The sequence below is a fragment of the Heptranchias perlo genome, chromosome 9 (genome assembly GCF_035084215.1).
Source record: "Heptranchias perlo isolate sHepPer1 chromosome 9, sHepPer1.hap1, whole genome shotgun sequence".
NCBI lineage: Eukaryota > Metazoa > Chordata > Chondrichthyes > Hexanchiformes > Hexanchidae > Heptranchias > Heptranchias perlo.
This window is the reverse complement of record NC_090333.1, coordinates 3687639-3707079: the sequence shown is the minus strand read 5'-3', so window position 1 is coordinate 3707079 and position 19441 is coordinate 3687639. Positions and strand designations below refer to the sequence as shown.

At 42.9% G+C, this 19441-nt stretch overlaps 1 protein-coding gene across 1 annotated transcript in view; it reads left to right on the top strand.

Annotated features, from left to right (window-relative positions):
- LOC137325594 (atrial natriuretic peptide receptor 2-like) overlaps positions 1-19441 on the top strand; it is an 81231-nt gene that overhangs the window by 17499 nt on the left and 44291 nt on the right. Inside the window, exons 7-12 of the mRNA XM_067990860.1 lie at positions 1618-1720; positions 3196-3341; positions 8167-8239; positions 9009-9102; positions 10721-10807; positions 13807-13950. Coding sequence (XP_067846961.1) covers positions 1618-1720; positions 3196-3341; positions 8167-8239; positions 9009-9102; positions 10721-10807; positions 13807-13950 — 647 coding nt within the window. The remainder of the gene's footprint in view (positions 1-1617; positions 1721-3195; positions 3342-8166; positions 8240-9008; positions 9103-10720; positions 10808-13806; positions 13951-19441) is intronic.

Sequence of the window (19441 nt, the reverse complement as noted above, 5' to 3'; positions counted from 1 at the left end):
CACATCCTATCCATCACCAAAACTGCTTACTTCCACCTCTACAATATTGTCCACCTCCACTGCTGCCTCAGCCCTTCTCTGCCTCTGTAACCTCCTCCAGCCCTACAACCCCCCGAGATCTCTGCGGTCCTCTAATTGCCTCTTGCACATCCCCGATTTTAATCACTCTGCTATCGGTGACCATGCCTTCAGCTGCCTTGGCCCTGAGCTCTGGAATTCCCTCCCTAAACCTCTCCACCTAGCTCTGTCCTCCTATAAGACTCTCCTTGGGACATTTTACTACGTTAAAGGCACTATATAAATGTAAGTTGTTGCTGTAGAAACCCATATACATGCCTTCATCACCTCCAGATGCAATTACTCTCCTTGCTAGTCTCCCATCTTCAGCCCTCCATAAACTCCCAACTTGTCCAAAACTCTGCTGCACGTATCCCATCCCACTCGCTCATCATCCCAGCCCTCGTTTCCCTGTATTGGCTCCCTGTTACCCATTGCATTAAAGAGAAAATCCTTGCTGTCCTTTATAAATCCCTCCATGGCCTTGTACCCCCTTTACTCTGCAATCTCCTCTAGCCCTTTATTCTCCTGAATGCTCTGTTCCTCTGACTCCATCCTTCTGTCATGCTCTTTGGAATTGCCTCCCTAAAACCTCACCACCTATTGAAAACCTCTTCAAGACCTCCCCTAATCTCTCCTTTCCTTGCTTGCTGGTGGTATTCCATACACCTATTTGGGAAGAGAATCAGGAAAATTATTTTTACATTAAAGGCAGTGTATAAATGCAAGTTGTTGTATTAAAGTTCATCTGCCACTATGCCACCAACTTACATATTGTGTAGAATTCATTCCGTGGGTCCCTGAGCTGTCCCTTTACCCCCAGTTTGGCATTGACTGCAAATGTGACCAATTTTGAATTGAACTTCAAAATCATTAACATAAATCAGAAAGAATAGCTGATCCCAACATCGAACCCTGGGCATTCTACACACCACTTTCTCCCCCTACCCTGACATCATTCCCCTAACAGGTATCCGTTTCTTCCCAGCCATCAGCTAAATTCCTGTCCCATTTCCGGGTTTCACTCCGATTCCTATTTTTTTAGGGGTAATTCTACACTCCCAGCAGGAGGTGATGCTCACATGGAACGTGGGTTGGGTAATTGGGGCTGGAATGTTGTGGCCCATCTCCGACCAGTGCTCCGAGTGGGCATGGCTCCACTGAGTGTGTCGGATTAAAGAATTATCCATTATATGTGATCAACTCATCCATTAATGGTCTTCCTGGATCTAATTGACACTGGTCAATGTATCTAACCTGGATATGTATTTTGAAAAAAAGAAAGTTCCACTCTTCAACTGCAAAGTATTTTCCAGTAATGTCAATTTCCCATCTTATTTTATCATGTTGCTACTGTGTTAAAGTAATATTCTAAAATTTAGTCTATTGTCTTCTGGAAGAAGCTGAGTTAAAAGAGGTCAACTATTCATAGAGCTCTTGACAAATAAAAATAGTCATGGTTTTATGATCCACTCTATCATGTCCACCTAAAGTATTAACAACTCTTTCTCCTGTCTACACACTGCTGTGTTAACCCCTTGAATTATGTTCCATTTTTAGGTTGTCTTAGTCCATGTGGGAGTGACTTCATTAATTGCTCACATTAAAGTAGGACAGATGCATGCTGCCTTGGAAGCAAAGACAACAGTACTCAGTGCACAAGGTATTGTTTTAATTGGTTCTATGCATCAGTGTAAACATATTAGGGGCTCTAATTTCTCATGCTCTTATTAGTTTGTTAAGTCGTTAGCCTGAACATCTGGTTCTTTGTTCATCCATTATATCTACAAAACACTAAAAGTCTTATGTATAGCATACACTTCCTGTAAGCAGATCAAAGTTTCAATCGGACTTCCAATTGCCTTGTTCTGTAGCGGATTTATACTCACTCTGGTGGTACGTAGTGAAAATCCTGATCCACCTCACTTTATCTTTTTAATCGAATAGACCTTAGTGACGAGAACCAAAATCTTCAGTGTTTGCATGTAAGCTGTGCGTGCTTACGATGAGCTGACGTGCATTAGGGGTCATTTTACGAGTCTGAGATTCTGGAGGGGAGCTTGACGCGGTGACATCACATAAAGGAAATTCAGTGCAGTTTCTGCCACGATTCTGCAACAATTACAATGTTGCGTACTGGTAAAATGACCCCATTTGCGTCATCAAATCACATTATGGTGTGCCTTTGTTATGATTTTTAGAATCATAGAAATAATACAGCATAGGAGGCCATTCGGCCCATCATGCATGTGCCGGCTCTTTGGAAGAACTATCCAATTAGTTCCACACTCCTGCGATTTTTTTTTTCCTTCAAGTATTTATCCAATTCCCTTTTGAAAGTTACTACTGAATCTACTTCCACCACCCTTTCAGGCAGTGCATTCCAGATCATAACAACTCGCTGCATAAAAAAAAATTTCCTCATGTCTCCTCTGGTTCTTTTGCCAATCACCTTAAATCTGTGTCCACCGGTTACCGACCCTTCTGCCACTGGAACCAGTTTTGCCTTATTTACTCTATCAAAACCCTTCATGATTTTGAACACCTCTATCAAATCTCCTCTCAACCTTCTCTGCTCTAAGGAGAACAATCCCAGCTTCTCCAGTCTCTCCACATAACTGAAGTCCCCCATCCCTGGTACCATTCTAGTAAATCTCTTCTGCACCCTCTCCAAGGCCTTGACATCCTTCCTAAAGTGTGGTGTCCAGAATTGAACACAATACTCCAGTTGAGGCCTAACCAGTGTTTTATAAAGGTTTAGTCTAACTTCTTTGCTTTTGTACTCTGTGCCTCTATTAATAAAACCAAGGATCTGATATGCTTTTCTTAACAATCTTCTCGACTTGTGCTGCCACTTTCAAAGGTTCCTTTCACTTCCTTCCTGTCACACTTTCGCTTTCCTACTTCAGCCTGTCCTCTGACTCCTCATGAGCAACACATGGGAAATCTGCTAGTATTTTAACTGTTATGTTAAACACGTTATATATTTTAAATAAATATTTGAATTTAACTCCTGCTTTCGGTGGCACCTTTACATTGTTACATTATTGCTGCCTACTAACAGCATTAAACAGAAGATGAATTCTTCCAAATGATGTACAATAAGCCATGTTTTCTTTTAAACTTGTGTTGCATTAGTTTGTGATGATGGTGTTTGTGATGGGGACGAGCGATGTGATACTTGCCCAGCTGACTGTGGAGCGTGCCCCATGTCTATGGGGATCAAAGTTTCAATCGGACTTCCAATTGCCTTGTTCTGTAGCGGATTTATACTCACTCTGGTGGTACGTAGTGAAAATCCTGATCCACTTCAGTTTATCTGTTTAATCGAATAGACCTTAGTGACGAGCACCAAAATCTTCAGTGCGTGCTTACGATGAGATGACGTGCATTAGGGGTCATTTTACGAGTCTGGAGGGGAGCTTGACGCGATGACATCACATAAAGGAAATTCAGTGCAGTTTCTGCCACGATTCTGCAACAATTACAATGTTGGGTACTGGTAAAATGACCCCATTTGCGTCATCAAATCACATTCTGGTGTGCCTTTGTTACCTCTAGACTCGACTATTCCAATGCTCTCCTGGCCGGCCTCCCACCTTGCAACCTCCGTAAACTTGAGCTCATCCAAAATTCTGCTGCCCGTATCCTAGCTCGCACCAAGTCCCGTTCACCCATCACCTCTTGTGCTCGCTGACCTACACTGGCTCCTGGTCCGGCAACGCCTCGATTTTAAAATTCTCATCCTTGTGTTCAAATCCCTCCATGGCCTCGCCCCTCCCTACCTCTGAAACCTCCCCAGCCCTACAACCCTCCGAGATCTCTGCGCTCCTCCAATTCTGGCCTCTTGCGCATCCCCGAATTTAATCGCTCCACCGTTGGCGGCCGAGCCTTCAGCTAGCTCGGCCCTAAGCACTGGAATTCCCTCCCTAAACCTCTCTACCTCCCTTTCCTCCTTTAAGACACTTCTTAAAACCTGCCTCTTTGACCAAGCTTTCAGACACCTGTCCTAATATCTCCTTATGTGGCTCGGTGTCAAATTCTGTTTAATAATCGCTCCTGTGAAGCGCCTTGGGACGTTTTACCATGTTAAAGGCGATATATAAATGCAAGATGTTGTTTTTGTAATTAATTCCATTGTTTTCTTATGAGACATCAAAAAATAAGCCGTTATACTATCCACTACAGAAGATTCAAAATAATGCTGTTTTGATTAAAGTAAAGACATATATCCTAGGTTTATATTAACCCGACATACCATATTATGTCAGCTCAATAGTGTCATTTTTAAAGTATATATATATTCATGCTGAGGATCGCTGGCCGGCATTTATTGCCCAGGCCAGCAGTTCATAGAATCATAGAATTGTTACAGCACAGAAGGAGACCATTCAGCCCATCGAGCCTGTGTCGGCTCTTTGTAAGAGCAATCCAGTTAGTCCCATTTCCCTGCTCTTTCCCCGTGCCCCTGGCACGTATATCCTTCCTTAGGTAAGGAGACCAAAACTGTACACACTGCTCCAGGTGTGGTCTCACCAGAGCCCTATATAATTGCAGCAAGGCTTCCTTACTCTTATACTCCAAGCCCGGTGCAATAAAAGCCCACTCCCCCTGCTCTTTCCCCATAACTCTGCAAATTTTTTCCCATCAAATATTTATCCAATTCCCTTTTGAAACCCACCATTGAAACTGCATCCACCATCCTTTCAGGCAGCGCATTCCAGATCATAACTACTCGCTGCGCAAAAAAGTTTTTCCTCATGTTGCCTTTGGTTCTTTTGCCAATCACCTTAAATCTGTGTCCTCTGGTTCTTGACCCTTCCGCCAATGGGAACAGTTTCTCTTTATTTACTTTATCTAAACCTGTCATGATTTTGAACACTTCTATCAAATCTCCTCTCAACCTTCTCTGCTCTAAGGAGAACAACCCCAGCTTCTCCAGTCTATCCATGTAACTGAAGTCCCTCATCCCTGGAACCATTCTAGTAATTCTTTTCTGCAGCCTCTCTCTGGCCTTCACATCCTTCCTTAAGTGCGGTGCCCAGAATTGGACACAATAGTCCAGTTGTGACCGAGCCAGTGTTTTATAAAGGTTCAGCATAACTTCCTTGCTTTTATTGCCCAGGACAGCATTTAATGCCCATCCCTAGTTGCCCTGTTTGATACAATGGAGCAGCTTGCTGGGCCACTTCAGAGGGCAGTTAAGAGTCAGCCATATTATTGTAGGACAGCATATTTCCTTCCCTAAAGGACGTAAGTGAACCAGTTAGGTTTTTACTGATACCAGCTTTTTAAAATCTGAATTCAAATCCACAAACTGCCCCGGTGGAATTGGAACTTCTGTTCTCTGGATTATTAGCTCAGTAACATAACCACTACATCACCGCACCACCTGTTGATCAAAGTTACTATTTAATGTCTAAGCCTGGTAATCTTTCTGCTATTTTATGCCCAGCCATCAAATGGAGTTGAATGTTGTACAGAGAGTTTCAACTCTTAAGGGATGGCGGTGTTTGGACTGACAGAAGCAGCCTCAACCAAAGACCTATTGTGTCTCCCTTCCATAATTGCTCTGTTGTACTCAGCCAATCCTCTCAATGAAAGGAAAAGAGGTAAATTCAGCGGGAGGGAAGTGAATGGTTCCACCCAGCAGATGAACCAGTAACGACTCTAATCCAACCTGAAATTGAACAGGCTGGGGCTCTTTTCTCTAGAAAAGAGAAGGCTGAGGAGTGACCTGATAGAGAACTTCAAAATTATGATGGGATCCGATAGGGTACATAGAATCATAGAATGATACAGCACAGAAAGAGGCCTTTTGGCCCATCGTGCCTGTACCGGCTCTTTAAGAATATAAGAAATAAGAGCAGGAGTAGGCCAAAACGGCCCCTCGAGCCTGCTCCGCCTTTCAACAAGATCATGGCTGATCTTCGACCTCAACTCCACTTTCCCACCCGATCCCCATATCCCTTGATTTCCTTAGAGTCCAAAAATCTGTTGATCTCAGCCTTGAATATACTCCAACAAATTTATTTTAAAATCACAAGCTTTCGGAGATTATCTCCTTCGTCAGATGATTCATCTCCGAAAGCTTGTGATTTTAAAATAAATTTGTTGGACTATAACCTGGTGTTGTAAGATTCCTTACATTTGTCCACCCCAGTCCATCACCGGCATCTCCACATCTTGAATATACTCAACGGCTGAGCATCTACAATCCTCTGGGGTAAATAATTCCAAAGGTTCACAACTCTCTGAGTGAAGAAATTTATCCTCATCTCAGTCCTAAATGGCCGACCCCTTATCCTGAGACTATGTCCCCTAGTTCTAGACTCTCCAGCCAGGAAATATCCTCTCAGCATCTACCCTGTAAAGCCCTCTCAGAATCTTATATGTTTCAATGAGATCACCTCTCATTCTTCTAAACTCCAGACAGTATAGGTCCATTCTACTCAACCTCTCCTCATAGGACAACCCTCTCATCCCAGGAATCAGTTTAATGAACCATTGTTGCACTGCCTCTAAGGCAAGTATATCCTTCCTTAGGTAAGGAGACCAAAACTGTACACACTGCTCCAGGTGTGGTCTCACCAGAGCCCTATATAATCGCAGCAAGGCTTCCTTACTCTTGTACTCCAAGCCCGGTGCAATAAAGGCCCACTCCCCCTGCTCTTTCCCCATAGCTCTGCAAATTTTTTCCCTTCAAGTATTTATCCAGTTCCCTTTTGAAAGTTATTATTTAATCCGCTTCCACCACCCATTCAAAATCATAACAACTCACCGCGTAAAAAAATTCCTCTTCATCTCGCCTCTTGTTCTTTTGCCAATTACCTTAAATCTGTAAGTTAAATTAGATGTAGAGAAGATGTTTCCACTTGTGGGCGAGTTCAAAACTAGGGGTCATAAATATGAGATAGTCACTAATAAATCCAATAAGGAATTCAGGAGAAACTTCTTTACCCAGAGAGTGGTTAGAAGGAGAGCTCAAGGCGAATAGAATAGATGCATTTAAGGGGAAGCTAGACAAACACATGAAGGAGAAAGGAATTGAAGGATATGCTGATAGGGTTAGATGAAAGAGAAGTGGGAGGAGGCTCGTGTGGAGCATAAACACCGGCATGGACCAGTTGGGCCGAATGGCCTGTTTCTGTGCTGTAAATTCTGTATAATGCTATGTACCTACGAGGGTTGAGTTCGAATTTCCCAGTCAGGAGAAAGAAGAACAGGGGAAACAACTTGGACAAAGATGATAACAAATCATCACTGAGTGTGCAGCAATGCAGCACGTTGGTGCTCAGTCCCCAACCACCACCCCCCTCCCCCCATCCACCCCCGGCAATGGCTTGGATTGTGTGACACAAGGTTGAGCTCCGGATTCACCACATGGTAAGCCCTTGATCTTGGTCCGGGTGGAAGTAGGACAAATTGAGTGGAAAATGCTCCTAGCGGCCGAGAAGGATAGCAGAAGGTAGGGATGATGTCACCTGCTGACTATCTCAGGACAATAGTGACAATGAGGGAAGTAAAATCGAGTGAAAATGAAATAAATCACCGTTGCTTGGCGATGGCCTGTGAGCATGCCCAAGATCAATATCCCAGTGCATGAGACGTCCAGGTGTGAATGTCAACAACTTACATCTGGACACGACTCCTCACAAGGACTCAGAGCACTTTACAAAGAAAAGGTGATCACCAAGCAGGAGAGGAAAAGCAGAGAGGTTGGGGAGGAGGTGTGAAAGCTCCAAAAGAAGGAGTTGTTTGAAAGCAGGGTGGGAGGTGATGAGGCAGGGTTCCAGAAGACAGGAGCACAGAGGCTGACGGAACCGCCCCTGATGGCGTAAACACAGGGAATTGGAAACCAGGGAGTGACCTGGTGCCAAGGAATGGATGATGAGATGTATAACCAGAGGAGATTGTAGGCGTAGGGAGAGGCGAGGCCATGGAGGGACTGGGATTCCAACAAAGCTTGAGATTCCAATGCAGGGCCACAACCTATTAACACACCTTGCCTGCTGGGCTGTTCTATCGCAGCCTGCAATAATCCCTTTATTTGATTCGAGTTTAATTCTAAAAGAGCTTCTGTATCACCGTCTGTATATCTTATTTTAGTGGCTGCAATACCAAAAGCAAAAGATGCTTTGGGATGAGAGCTGGATCATCAATCTGAAGGAAATTAAGATAGGTACTTCAACATTTTTACAGTGTTTTTCAGAAATACTTGTGCAGAGTCTTTTCCATCTTTCGTCTCAAGTTGCGATTGTGTGTTTTTAGGGAGCGGAGTCCCTGTCGGAGTTGGCAGCATCGTAACTGTCCAACAAGCCAACGGCAATTCAATCCCAGGTCACATGACGGACAATACTGTGACCACATACACTGCAAGTCCAGCACATAAACAGTGCTTTATACAAACTGGAATTTAGTAAGTTAACACCAACAGTCAAGGTGCTGATAGATTTAATTACAGATAGAGTCTATTATTTAAGGCATCTTTTGTATGAATTAGGCTCATTATTTTTCATTCATTATTTGGTTTTCCTTTCTGTTGAGTTAAAACCAGGCCCTAAACACTGTTAATTAAAATGAATCAAGGTAAATTTGACATGGAACACCCTCCAGAATGTCATATAGTAATACAAATGTTTATTGTAAAATATTAGTAGTTCTACTGTTATGCCTTCACCTATGATAAATATTGGTACCAATACACAAATCATTATGCCGCTCAGTTCCCAAATGCAAATCGTAAAATCATAGATCATAGCATCATAGAATGATACAGCACAGAAGGAGGCCATTTGGCCCGTTGTGCCTGTGCCTGCTCTTTGAAAGAGCTATCCAAATAGTCCCACTCCCTGCTCTTTCCCCACAGCCCTGCGAATTTTTTCCCCTCAAGTATTTGTCCAATTCCCTTTTGAAAGTTATTATTGAATCTGCTTCCACCGCCCTTTCAGGCAAAGGAAAAGCATACAAAAGCATGCAATGCCAGGCTTCCCCCAAGGAGGACGGAGTTCTTTCACCTACAAGTGCAGATAAAGAGCAGGCATGGTAATATTATGGGAGGGGCATTTCCCAGCCTTTCCACCCCATTTCCCCAGGCTGCATATAGTGACACCACCATTCCCAGCCAGAATGGAGATGATTGGGTAATTCCCCCATCAATCATGCCTGGAATCTGCAATGCTGTAAGTGACTGGGATTGATTTTACACCTAGAATTTGTATTATGTAACTATCCCCCACTCACTGCATTTTGCTAGAGAAATCACCCTGCTTTTATCTGGAGAAGTTACTGCAGTTTCAGTCATGAGTTCTGTTTGCTCCACTCTTTTTAAATAGACTCTGTAAATAGACTGTGTTTGCTTTGCTGTTTGCTGAGTAAATAGATTTCGTTTGGTGTAAAATAGTCTGTCTGCTCGATAGTGAGGAGGAAAGCTGCAGACTGCAGGAAGATATCAATGGACTGGTCAAGTGGGCAGAAAAGTGGCAAATGGAATTCAATCTGGAGAAGTGTGAGGTAATGGTTTTGGGGAGGGCAAACAAGGCAAGGGAGTACACAATAAATGGGAGGATACTGAGAAGTGTAAAGGAACAGAGGGACCTTGGAGTGCATGTCCACAGATCCCTGAAGGTAGCAGGACAGGTAGATAAGGTGGTTAAGAAGGCATACACGGGATACTTTCCTTTAATAGCCAAGGCATAGAATATAAGAGCAGGGAGGTTATGCTAGAACTATATAAAACACTAGTTAGGCCACAGTTTGAGTACTGTGTACAGTTCTGGTCACCATATTACAAGAAAGATGTGATTGCACTAGAGAGGGCACAGAGGAGATTTACGAGGATGTTGCCAGGACTGGAGAATTTTCGCTATGAGGAAAGATTGGATAGGCTGGGGTTGTTTTCTTTGGAACAGAGGTGGCTGAGGGGAGATTTAATTGAGGTATATAAAATTATGAGGGGCCTAGATTGATCGGATAGGAAGTACATATTTCCCTTAGCAGAGAGGTCAATAACCGAGGGGGCAAAGATTTAAAGTCATTGGTAGAAGGATTAGAGGGGAGCTGAGGAGAAATCTTTTCACCCAGAGGGTGGTGGGGATCTGGATCTCACTGCCTGAAAGGGTGGTAGAGACAGAAACCCTCAACTCATTTTAAAAATAGTTGAATGTGCACATGAAGTGCTGTGACCTACAAGCCTACGGACCAAGAGCTGGAAAGTGGGATTAGGCTGGACAGCTCTTTTTCGGCTGGCACAGACACGATGAGCCGAATGGCCTCCTTCTGTGCCGTAACTTTCTTTGATTCTATGAGTCCTGCCGTAAATCCCGCCCTGCCTCCAACTCACTGGCTGACAGTGCAACTCACTGGCTGACACAGTGGTGTCAATAGACACTCTGATTTTCCTACAGGTTTGCCATTAGGGTGCCCAAATCCAGGGGTCACCAAAAGAGGTTGGTAATAGGCCTTGTGCCTGGGCCCCTCAGATCAGTAGGTCTGAGAGCATCAGGCAGCAAGGCAAGACAGACCGTAAAAGATAAGTGCAAACAATATTAGTAAATATTTTATTTTGAGCTAAAATTAATTTTGGAAAAGGTAGGATGTGAAAGGCACAGTGTATCCTTGTTTTGTTTTAATTTTGTTAAGCCCTATTCCCTTTTTCTTGCAGTGATGGTCGGACAGTGGCTATCAAAAGGATTCACAGGAAAACTTTTACACTCTCAAAAACGATCAGAAAAGAAGTAAAGCAAGTGAGGTATATACTGACATCTTGGAAATCAAATATCAAAGTCCAATTGTTCATTCCAGGCAATTACAATAAAACATCTGGCAATTTATTCTGATGTGATTTAATTTAAAATACAGAGGTAGTACAATATCTAGGGCTCTGTGTATGCAAGTGGTAGATCACAGGGACAGAGGTGGAGTTAATATAAGTAGTGGCCAAATATTCGTTGGTAGGAGAAGGTAGGACGAGGTGGAAGGTGTCTGCGGTGTGGAGCCTACTGTAGGTGTACAACAAGGGAATGGTTTAATGCCAGCTAAGTTTAGAATGAGCTTGGCGAGGCTGGTGGTAGTTGGGCACCACAATTAGCTTCAACACTCCTGGGTTAGGGAAGGGAAAATTAACCAGGGCTGCCACTCCTGATCATTATCAAGCAATACCCCACCCGCCGGAATTATACATGTGGACAGGACAAGGATTGGTCATGATTCCCTCCCTGCTCCCACGCTTAAGAACATAAGAAATAGGAGCAGGAGTAGGCCATACGGCCCCCCGAGTTTATTCCGCCATTCAATAAGATCATGGCTGATCTTCAACCTCAATTCCACTTTCTCACCCGATCCCCAAATCCCTTGATTCCCCTAGAGTCCAAATATTGATCGATCTCAGCCTTGAATATACTCAACGACTGAGCTTCCACAGCCCGCTGGGGTAGAGAATTCCAAAGATTCACAACCCTCTGAGTGAAGACATTTTTACTCATCTCGGTCCTAGATAGCCGAACCCTTACCCTGAGACTATGACCTCTAGTTCTTGATTCTCCAGCCAGGGGAAACAGCGTCTCAGCATCTACCCTGTCAAGCCCTCTAAGAATTTTATATGTTTCATTGAGATCAGCTCTCATTCTTCTAAACTCCAGAGAGTATCGGCCCATTCTACTCAATCTCTCACCATAGGACAATCCTCTCATCCCAGGAATCAATCCAGTGAACCTTTGTTGTACCCCTCTAAGGCACTCCCTTCCTTAGGTAAGGAGACCAAAACTGTACACAGTACTCAAGGTGTGGTCTCATCAGAGCCCTATATAATTGCAGCAAGACCTCCTTACTCTTATACTCCAACCCTCTTGTAATAAAGGCTCTTACCCTCTAACTCTCACTGCCTAGGCTCACACGTGATGAACGGCAACTTGGGCATGGCACCAGAGGGCGACCAGCGTGAAAGTGTACACCAGCAAGGAGTCACGCCTTCAGGAAAGGAGGGGGACAGAATTGTCTAAAAAAGAAAGGAGGAAGTGGAATGAAAGAATCGGCTAGACAAGTGGAGTCAGGAGTGGATTACACACTTAGGGGGCTGTTGAAGGATGTACATGTAAGTCAGCTGGGTGATACTGAAGGACAGTCACCATATTACAAAAAGGATATAGAGGCACTGGAGAAGGTGCAAAAAAAATTTACAAGGATGATACCAGAACTGAGAGGTTATCCCTATCAGGAAATATTGAACAGGCTGGGGCTCTTTTCTCTCGAAAAAAGAAGGGTGAGGGGTGACCTGATAGAGGTCTTTAAGATTATGAAGGGATTTGATAGGGTAGACGTAGAGAAGATGTTTCCACTTGTGGGGGAGACCAAAACTAGGGGCCATAAATATAAGATAGTCACTAATAAATCCAATAGGGAATTCAGAAGAAACTTCTTTACCCAGAGAGTGGTTAGAATGTGGAACTCGCTCCCACAAGGAGTAGTTGAGGCGAATAGCATAGATGCATTTAAGGGGAAGCTGGATAAATACATGAGGGAGAAAGGAGTAGAAGGATATGCTGATAGGGTCAGATGAAGGAAGTAGGGAGGGAGGAGGTTCATGTGGAACATAAACACTGGCATGGCCTGTGTCTGTGCTATACATTCTATGTAATTCTATGTAAAATGTAATATGTACATGAGCTGCCTTGTATTTTGCAATAGACATGAGGTGCATACAGTACTTATGCACATTTGTGTAATAATTACTCAAGATAGAAGAAAGAAGATGAAGAGACACTGAATGAATACTGACTGGAGATGACCAGCCTAGGTCTGAGCTTGTAAAGGACAAAATATACATAACGCAATATACTAGTTAAGTCATGCGGTACAGTGAGTACAAGAATACATAAGTCATGAGTACAGTGAGTGTCTAATAGGGATATTCGTTTATGTTTTGTGATTTAAGGAACATTCTAAATATTGCACCTTGAGAATAGTTTGTTTCAAAGCTTAGATGAGATTGACTGCAGCTCAAATTAGGGAGGATAAGGAATGATCAAGTACACATAGCATAGAATACTGCAGCTTCCCAGATAATGCGTTCTCTCCCATACATTATCACACACCTGTGCAAGCTGCAGGAGCCGGTGATCATACAAAGCGCCAGCAAATGGCATAGTTATATAACAATCGGAAAAGGAGAGAGTATTATTCAATTAACCAGAGGTACAGCAATGGTATGGCTGGTGGAGATACAAGCAGAATATGAGGCAAAACTGAGGATAAAGTGAGGGCTTCACCTTCCAGAAGACGACTGAGACTATTATTAGTGATCGCTATCCTGCAGCGAAAAGACAGTTTCTAAATATGGTTAGGGTAATAGGCCACTGCATTATAGCAGAAGGCACAATTCATCACATAAAAACAGTCTTTGCCTATATGACAAAAATTAATAGTTACATTTATCCGTCACCCAGGAAAATGATACATTAATGAGGAGAATTTAAATATGATTTAAAAAGAGTTATTATCAAGGTCGCTGGTTTTCAGTTTTCATAGAAAAATGGATGGAATCGTGGAATGTGATTTCCAAAAACACTGGCAAAAATTCCAGGATCATATACAACAAAGTTGAAATTTAACTTACTCAGTCACCGTAAATCACTAAACCTGATTATGATATATATGTTGATCTATTTTTAATGCATATCTTTACTTTGCACGTGATAGTTCACGCTATTCATGGGGGGTTTTATTTGCCAATTGTTTCTCTGCTCATTCCAGGGAACTCGATCATCCAAATCTATGCAAGTTTATTGGTGGATCCATTGAGGTGCCCAATGTTACCATAGTTACTGAATACTGCCCTAAAGGGAGTCTGACTGATGTTCTGTTCAATGATGATATTCCCTTGAACTGGGGATTCAGGTAAATACCAATCTATCAAAGTGAATTAATGAATCTGTTAGGTCCCATGTGCTTGCAAAAAGTTATTGAATCCGAATAATAATAATACTTGCAATTACATGGAGTTATCACGTTGATATGTCATATAATAAACTACTTTTGAAAGTAAAGTGACGCTTACTATGTAAGGCAAACACAGTAGCTGTTCTAGGCAAGCAAAATCCCACAAACAGCAACCAGGGCAATGACTAGTTAATCTTTTGTTTGCGACAGTATTTGTTGAGGCAGAATTGTTGAGGATAGAAACATAGAAAACATAGAAAATGGGAGCAGGAGTAGGCCATTTGGCCCTTCGAGCCTGCTCCGCCATTCAATATGACCATGGCTGATCCTCTATCTCAATACCATATTCCCGCTCTCTCCCCAGACCCCTTGATGTCTAGAAATCTATCTAGCTCCTTCTTAAATATATTTAATGACTTGGCCTCCACAGCCTTCTGTGGTAGAGAATTTCACAGGTTCACCACCCTCTGAGTGAAGAAATTTCTCCTCATCTCAGTCCTAAATGTGCCACCCCATATCCTGAGACTGTGACCCCTCGTTCTAGACCCCCAGCCAGGGGAAACATCCTCCCTGCATCCACTCTGTCTAGCCCTGTCAGAATTTTATATGTTTCAATGAGATCCCCTCTCATTCTTATAAACTCAAGTGAACACAGGCCGAGTCGACCCAATCTCTCCTCATACAACAGTCCTGCCATCCCAGGAATCAGTCTGGTGAACCTTCGCTGCACTCCCTCTATGGCAAGTATATCCTTTCTTAGGTAAGGTGACCAAAACTGCACACAACACTCCAGGTGTGGTCTCACCAAGGCCCTGTATAACTGCAGTAAAACATCCTTGCTCCTGTACTCAAATCCACTTGCAATGAAGGCCAACATACCATTTGCCTTCCTAACTGCTTGCTGCACCTGCATGTTTGCTTTCAGTGACTGGTGTACAAGGACACCCAGGTCCCTTTGTACATCAACATTTCCCAATCTATCACCATTTAAATAATACTCTGCCTTTCTGTTTTTCCTTCCGAAGTGGATAATTTCACATTTATTCACATTATACTGCATCTGCCATGTATTTGCCCACTCACTCAACTTGTCTAAATAGACTTGAAGCCTCTTTGCATCCTCCTCACAACTCACATTCCCACCTAGTTTTGTGTCGTCAGCAAACTTGGAAATATTACATTTGGTTCCCTCATCCAAATCATTGATATATATTGTGAATAGCTGGAGCCCAAGCACTGAACCCTGCGGTACCCCACTAGTCACCGCCTGCCACCCCGAAAAAGACCCATTTATTCCTACTCTCTGTTTCCTGTCTGTTAACCAATTTTCAATCCATGCCAGTATATTACCGCCAATCCCATGTGCTTTAATTTTGCACACTAACCTCTTATGTGGGACCTTATCAAAGGCCTTCTGAAAATCCAAATAAACCACATCCACTAGTTCTCCCTTATCTATTCTACCAGTTACATCCTCAAAAAACTCCAGTAGGTTTGTCAAGTTTGATTTCCCTTTCATAAATCCATGTTGATTTTGTCTAATCCCATTGATTTTTTCTAAGTGTCCTGTTATCACATCCTTTATAATAGACTCTCGCATTTTCCCTACTACTGATGTCAGGCTAACCGGTCTGTAGTTTCCTGTTTTCTCTCTCCCTCCTTTTTTAAATAGTGGGGTTACATTTGCCACCCTCCAATCTGCAGGAACTGTTCCATAATCTATAGAATTTTGGACGATGAAAACCAGTGCGTCCACTATTTCCATGGCTACCTCTTTTAGTACTCTGGGATGCAGATTATCAGACCCTGGGGATTTATCGGCTTTCAGTCCCATTAATTTCTCTAGAACTATTTTTTTTACTAATACCAATTTCCTTTAATTCCTCCTTCTCACTAGTCCCTTGGTTCCCTAGCATTTCTGGGAAGTTATTTGTGTCCTCTTCCGTGAAGACAGAACCAAAGTATTTGTTTAATTGCTCTGCCATTTCCTTGTTCCCCATTATAAATTCTCCCATTTCTGACTGTAAGGGACCTATACCATAAGACCACAAGAGACAGGAGCAGGAGTAGGCCACTCGACCCCTTGAGCCTGCTCCGCCATTTAATGAGATCATGGCTGATCTGATTTTTACCTCAACTCCACTTTCCCGCCCTTTCCCCATATCCTTTGACTCCCTTGCTAATCAAAAATTTGTCTAACTCAGCTTTGAATGTATTCAATGACTCAGCCTCCACAGCTTTTTGGGGTAAAGAATTCCAAAGATTCACGATCCTCTGGGAGAAGAAATTCCTCTTCATTTCCGTCTTAAACGGGCGACCCCTTATTCTGAGATTATGCCCCCTAGTTTTAGATTCCCCCATGAGGGGTAACATCCTCTCAGCATCTACCCTATCGAGTCCCCTCAGAATCTTGTGTGTTTCAAGAAGATCTCTTCTCATTCTTCTAAACTCCAATGAGTATAGACCCAACCTGTTCAATCTTTCCTCATAAGACAACCCTTCCATACCCGGAATCAACCTAGTGAACCTTCTCTGAACTGCCTCCAATATAAGTATATCCTTCCTTAAATAAGGGACCTATACCATAAGTCCAGAACTGTACACAGTACTCCAGGTGTGGTCTCACCAGCACCCTGTATAGTTGTAGCATGACTTCCCTGCTTTTATACTTCATCCCCCTAGAAATAAAAGCCAATAGTCCATTTGCCTTCCGGATTACCTGCTGCACCTGTATGTTGACTTTTTGTGTTTCATGTACGAGGACACCCAGATCCCTCTGTACTGCAGCATTTTGTAGTATTTTTCCATTCAAATAATATGTTGCTTTTTTATTTTTCCTCCCAACGTGGATGACTTCACATTTTCCCACATTATATTCCATCTGCCAAATTTTTGCCCATTTGCTTACCCTGTCAATATCCCTTTGCAGACACTTTGTGTCCTCATCGCAACTTGCTTTTCCACCTATCTTTGTATCATCAGCAAATTTGGCCACAAGACACTCTGTTCTTTCATCCAAGTCATTGATATATATTGTAAATAGTTGAGGCCCCAGCACTGATCCCTGCGGCACCCCACTAGTTACAGATTGCCATTTTGAAAATGACCCTTTTATCCCGACTCTTTGTTTTCTGTTAGTTAGCCAATCCTCTATTCATGCTAGTATATTACCCCCAACACCATGAGCTCTTATGTCTTACCTACATTTGTCTTCACTAATCTTTTTCTTCTTACATACTTGTAGAAGCTTTTACAGTTCACTTTTATGTTCCTTGCAAGTTTACTCCCATACTCTATTTTTCCCCTCTTAATCAACCTCTTGGTCCTTTTTTGCTGAATTCTAAACTGGTCCTTTTGCTACTTTTTCTGTCAACTTTATATGACTCCTCTTTGGATCTAATTCTATTCTTAATTTCTTTTGTTAGCCATGGTTGGGCCGCTTTTCCTTTTGTGTTTTTCCACCAGAAAGGAATGTATAATTGTTGCAATTCATGCATTCGTTCCTTAAATGTTAGCCATCGCCTATCCACCGTCATGCCTTTTAATGAAGCTTCCCAATCTATCATAGGCAACTCACTCCTCATACCTTCGTAGTTTCCTTTGTTTAGATTTAGGACCCTAGCTTCGGATTGGACTACTTCACTTTCCAAATGAAGAATTCTATCATGTTATGGTCACTCTTCCCTAAAGGACCCCACACAACAAGATTATTAATTAACCCCTTCTCATTGCACAATACCCAATCTAGGATAGCCTGTTCCCTGGTTGGCTCCTCAACATACTGGTCTAAAAAACCATCTCGTACACACTCCAGGAATTCATCCTCCACAGTATTATTGCTAATTTGGTTTAGCCAGTCTATATGTAGATTAAAGTCACCCATGATTACTGTAGTACCCTTCTTACATGCATCTCTAATTTCTTGTTTGATGCCGTCCCCTACATTACCACTACTGTTTGGAGGCCTATAGACAACTCCCACCAGTGTTTTTTATCCCTTGATGCTTCTTAGCTCCACCCAGACTGATTCTACATCTTGATTTTCTGAGCCAATATCCTTTCTCACTATTGCTCTGATTTCATCCTTTACTAACAATGCCACCCCACCTCCTTTTCCTTTTGCCTGTCCTTCCTAAATATCGAATGCCCTTGGATATTCAGCTCCCAGCCTTGGTCACCCTGCAGCCATGTCTCCGTAATTGCAATTATATCGTGTCTGTTTTCAACTATTTGCGCTGTTAATTCGTCTACCTTATTACGAATGCTTCGTGCATTCAGATACAGTGCCTTTAAATTTATCTTTTTAACATTTTTAGACATCTTAACATTTTTTTGTACTGTGGCCCTATTTGTCGTATTACCATTTTTTCTTACCTGGACCCTATTTGTTAGTGCACTATTTTGTTGGTACGCTCTGTCCCTTCCTGACACAATCTGATTATCCTTACACCAATCACTTTCCTGCACTGCTTCTTTGTCTTTTCTCTTTAGCATTCTAGATTTCTCTCCACCGGGACACTCGCCCACCTTCTTTAGTTTAAAGCCCTATCTACCTCCCTAGTTATTCGATTCGCTAGAACTCTGGTCCCTGCATGGTTCAGGTGTAGCCCGTCCCAACGGAACAGCTCTCTCTTTCCCCAGTACTGGTGCCAGTGCCCCACGAATCGAACCCCACTTCTCCCACACCAATCTTTGAGCCACGCATTCATCTCTCTGATCTGATTTACCCTGTGCCAATTTGCTCGTGGCTCAGGTAATAATCCAGAGATTATTACCTTTGTGGTTCTGCTTTTTAATTTAGTCCCTAGCTCTTCAAACTCTCTCAACAGAATCTTTTTCTTAGTCCTACCTATGTCGTTGGTACCTACATGGACCACGGCAACTGGATCCTTCCCCTCCCACTCCAAGTTCTTCTCCAGCCCGGAGGAGATGTCCTTAACCCTGGCACCGGGTAGGCACCATAGCCTTCGGGACTCATGCTCCTGGCTGCAGAGAACAGTAGAACATCAGGATACCAGGAGAACATCCTGCTCTTCTTTAAATATTGCCACAGGATCTTTAGTATCTGCCAGACAGTATCACAGAGTATCTGGCACGCAAATGATAAGGTCCCTTCTGGTGATGCTGGTACAATTTGCTCAACCTTTTCTATTTCTTCCATTATCATAGAATCATAGAATGATACAGTATAGAAGGAGGCCATTCAGCCCGTCGAGCCAGCGCCGGCTCTTTGAAAGAGCTATTCAATTAGTCCCACTTCCCCTGCCCTTTCCCCATAGCCCTGAAAATTTTTCTCCTTCAAGTATTTATCGAATTCCGTTTTGAAAGTTATTATTGAATCTGCTTCCACCACCCTTTCAGGCAGAGCATTCCCGATCAGAACAACTCGCTGCATAAATCAATTTCTCCTCATCTCCCCCCTGGTTCTTTGGCCAATTACCTTAAATCT